The 4,455-nt window shown below is 34.9% G+C and overlaps 1 protein-coding gene across 1 annotated transcript; it reads right to left on the bottom strand.

Moving 5' to 3' along the window:
* Positions 1-595: 595 nt before the first annotated feature.
* Positions 596-985, bottom strand: LOC107464995 (uncharacterized). Its single transcript, XM_016083962.1, has one exon. The coding sequence runs from the start codon at positions 983-985 to the stop codon at positions 596-598; it is 390 nt and encodes a 129-aa protein (XP_015939448.1).
* Positions 986-4,455: the final 3,470 nt, after the last annotated feature.

The raw sequence follows: 4,455 nt of genomic DNA, 5'->3' as shown, positions 1-4,455 counted from the left end.
TCAAGCCTATTATGACAAACAAGAGGAAGAACTTGAGGTAGAACTCCCAAATTAATGAAAAATTGGCCAAAATTCAAAAAAGGAAAGCTGACTTAGCTATACCCTTGGCTTCAGTTCAAAACAAGCAACAAACACTTTTCAAGGAGTTTTGCATTGTAGAAGCCAAACAAGAAGAATGTGAGAAGTAGCTTGACAAAGCTCAAAATGAAGAATATGAGCATATTGAAGTGCTTTCTGCCTTGGACAGTGAAAGAGTCCAACTTTACTCTGACTTAGCAGAACTCTTAGCACCTTCTATTCCACCTACTTTGAGCACTTTTATGTATAATGACTATTTTTGTGCTCTTACTTATTTATTTATATTATTGATCTTGATTTGGCATTCATCGATATTGCTTCAAGTATTTTCTATTTATCGAATTAATCACGTTCCCATAATCGATATCTTTAATTCGATATGCATTTCCAGAATACAATTCGATTACTTGAAAAGGTCCTTCCCAAGTATGAGACCATTTGCCAAGGAATCTTGACTTCTTCTCTATTGGCAATGCAACTTTTAAGACCAATTCTCCTAGACTGAAACATTTCTCTGTTATTCGACGATTATAATTTCGAGCAACACTTTTTTTTGTTGAATCATATTTTCGAGTGCCAAAATGTGTTCTGAGTCTAAATCATTCAACTTATCATACATTGCATTCCAATAATCATCAACTGGCAAGTCATCTTGCCTCAAAATTCTCAACATATTGAGATTAATCTCTAATGGTAAAACTACATCATGTCCATACACCAATTTATAAGGAGAAGTACTTGTTGACCCTCTTGGTGAATTTTGATAGGCCCACAATACTTGACTCAAAGTTTTATGCCAAGTTCGAGGTCTACTACCAATTTGTTTCTTGATCAAAATGATCAATATTTTATTTGCTGCCTCGACTTGTCCATTGGCCTGCGCATAATATGGAGTCAAAGTAACCATGTTAATGATTCTCGAGGTTGTAAAATTCTTAATTCGCTAACCAGTGAACATAGTCCCTTGATCAATACTCAAGGTTTGGGGAATTCCAAATCGATGGATTATATGTTCCTCGATATAGTCTATCACTTCATTTTGCCTGGCTTCTATTAAGGGAACAACTTCAACCCACTTCGTAAAATGATCAATTGCTACCAAAATAAATTTATGGTTCTTCGACGAAAGAGGGTGTATTAGTCCAATTAGATCTAAATCCCATCCTTGAAAAGGTCATGGTTTAATAATTAAATGTAATTTAGATGCTGGTATCTGTTGTAATTGGCATGCTTTTGCACAATCGATGCAATCCTTAATCATAGAAGGCCAATAGACATGATTTCGACATAACACCCATTTCATTTTCATACCAGCCTGATGAGCCCCACATATACCTCTGTGAACTTCTCCTAAAGCTATATCTGGATCGGCTTGACTTAACCATCTCGACAGGCTTCCATCAATTGCTTGCTTATATAACTCGTCAGCCATCAATACAAAATTCATCGCTTTCAACTTTACTTTTCTATCAACTTGAAGATTGGGATCTTTTAAATAAATGGCAATGGGTTTCCTCCAATCATCATCTTCCCATTCATCCAAACACAAACCCTCTCTCTCATTGATAGGCACTAAAATCTGACAATTTTTGCCAGTTTTCTTAGCGTTTATGGAAACATCTTATATCTCGAAAAAATTTGGGACTCATTAGTAATTTCATTTTGAATTCTCCTAATATGAACTAATGAAACTTTCTGAAAAGAAGTTAACAATGTCCATGCCGTTACTAAATACTTTATAACTTCTCATTGTTGCATTTGAACTCCTTTGACAACTGTTTAAAAAATAACTGCGAATCCCCAAGGATCTGAACTTCTAAAGCCCATTTTTCAATCAAGATTTCAAGGCCTAATATTAACGCCTCATACTCAGCCACATTATTCGAACAAGGGTATTTTAATTCAAACAAAATTCTGACGGAATCCCGTCTGGTGAGATAATTAAAATCCTACTCTAGCACCGTCTTTATGTTTCAAACTATCAAAATATAATTTCTAATAATCGACATGAACATCAATTATGTTTGCCCCCTGGTCATTCAGATTATTCGAACGGTCTACTAGAAAATTTGCAATGACCTGACCTTTCACAGCCTTTGCTGGAACATACTATAAATTGAATTCTGTTAAAGCCAACATCCATTTTTCTACTCGACCTCTCAGCATTGGATAAGTCAACATATTTTTAATTAGGTCAGTTTGTGAAATGATTTTCACAAGTTTGGCAACCATATAGCACTTTAACTTTGTGCAAGCATAATAAAAAGACAAACACAATTTTTTTATGGGTGAATACCTGGTCTCGATATCAGTTAATACCTGACTAAGGTAATAAATGGCTCATTCATGACTATTGTCATCATCTTGAGCCAACTTATACTCAATTGTGTTCAAGGATGCCGCAATATATATTTTTAAAGGCTCATGAGGGCAAACGGTTGCCATTATTAGAACTATGGAAAAATAAGCTTCAAGTAGTTCAAAAACCTCTTGATGTTCTTCTGTCCATTCGAACTGAGATTCATTTCTAAGTTTCACCAAAGGTGCAAATAATTGCATTCTACATGAAAGGTTCGATATGAATCTTCTAAGATAGTTAATTTTTTCAAGAAAAGATTGTACTTTCTTCTTTGACTTAGGAGGGGATAACACCAAGATTGCATCGGCCTTATTCTTATCGATGGCGATCGCCTTTTTATGGACAACAAATCCTAAGAATTTCCCGGCTGATACACCGAATGCACATTTTAAAGAATTCATTTTTAATCCCTTTTTCCGCAAGTGATAAATGCTTTTCTCAAATGATCGATGTGTTGAGTCACAGAGTTCGACTTAACCATAACATCATCGATATACACTTCCATAAATTTTCTAATATACTCATGAAAAATAGTATTCATAGCACGTTGATACGTTGCACCAGTATTTTTTAAACTAAATGGCATAACAACCTATTCATATGTGCCTAATGCCCTAAGACATCGAAAAGCAGTTTTGGACACATCATCTTCTGCAATGAAGATTTGGTTATATCCTGAATAACCGTCCATAAAACTTAAAATCTCATTTTTTGCAGCAAAATCGATTAACATATATGCTATCGGCATAAAATATTTATCGTTCGGAGTGGCATTATTCAAATCTCGAAAATCAATACACAATCTCAATTTCCCATTCTTCTTCATTACAGGGACAATGTTCGAATAAATTTTACCTTAATCAAGCGTTCAATCTCTTCTTTAATCATTTGATTAATTTAAGGAGAAAATCGTCGAGGCGTTTGCTTTATGGGTCAAGCATTCGGTTTTAACGCTAGTCGATGTTTCACAAGAGAACGATCAAGACCAGGCATCTGTAAGGTCCTTACATATGTTTTTAAACTCATGCAAAAGATAATATAATTCAGTTCGAAATGAGACTGTAAGGTCCTTACATATGTAAGTAATTTGAACATCATCAACAGATCCCAGATTAATCTCTTCTAAAGGATCTTGCGAATCGAAACCTCTCACATTTTCATCATCTTTTACCGAATATTTTTCAAAATCCAACGGTTCTAAATCATAGATACAATCAAAAGATAAATCAACAGATTCATCAGGATTGAAACAAACTTGATCATTCACTGGATTAACAACATCTTTATTTTCAATACAATGTACTTCTGCTATATCAGCAGTAGTTTCATTGACAACATTACAAAAATTACGGGAACAGAAAGAATTTAAACCATGAATAAATTCGACCGAAGAGATCGAACCTACACTATAAGAAGGAGATGAAACTACTTTTCTAAATGACTCAACTTCATCAGAAGAATCACTTTTGTTCTCTATTGAAAGAAAATTACTTAAATAATTATTTAAAGTTACCAGACAATCTGAAACATCTTGTTCACTTGCCATCGAAGTGTTGAACAATCCCACCCAGTCGAAGGAATACTGAGTTGTGGATAACAAAGCTTCACACTTAAACCCTCTGAAGTTAGATAGCAGAGTTCACAATTGAAAGAATTAACTACCCTGTCAACATTCAAAGGTTTCAATTTAGGACTATACACCCTGAAGTCGATGTGTAACTGCTTGACATACAAATTCGAATCAGCCTTAACTACTTCAGGTTTTCCATCATCTGTCCAAAGGAGAATACTTTGAGGCATAGTGGACGGCACAAACCCAACTCCATGGATCCAATCACGTCCTAGTAAGGTATTATAACTAGCCTTTAAAGACACCACAACGAAGACAGTGCTTTGATCAAAGGATCCAACTTTCACTCCCAAAGTAACCAAACCTTTAGCAGGTGTTAAAGCACCACTGAAATCTGTTACTGAAATATTAGTAGGGATTAAATCATCAGGATGTTTTCCGACCTTCA

Source organism: Arachis duranensis, chromosome 9 (genome assembly GCF_000817695.3).
Source record: "Arachis duranensis cultivar V14167 chromosome 9, aradu.V14167.gnm2.J7QH, whole genome shotgun sequence".
Classification (NCBI taxonomy): Eukaryota; Viridiplantae; Streptophyta; class Magnoliopsida; order Fabales; family Fabaceae; genus Arachis; species Arachis duranensis.
This window is presented reverse-complemented; position numbering and strand designations above follow the sequence as displayed.

Coding starts and splice junctions, on each gene's coding strand:
- LOC107464995 (XM_016083962.1), bottom strand. CDS start 985: ATGGTTACTTTGACTCCATATTATGCGCAGGCCAATGGACAAGTCGAG.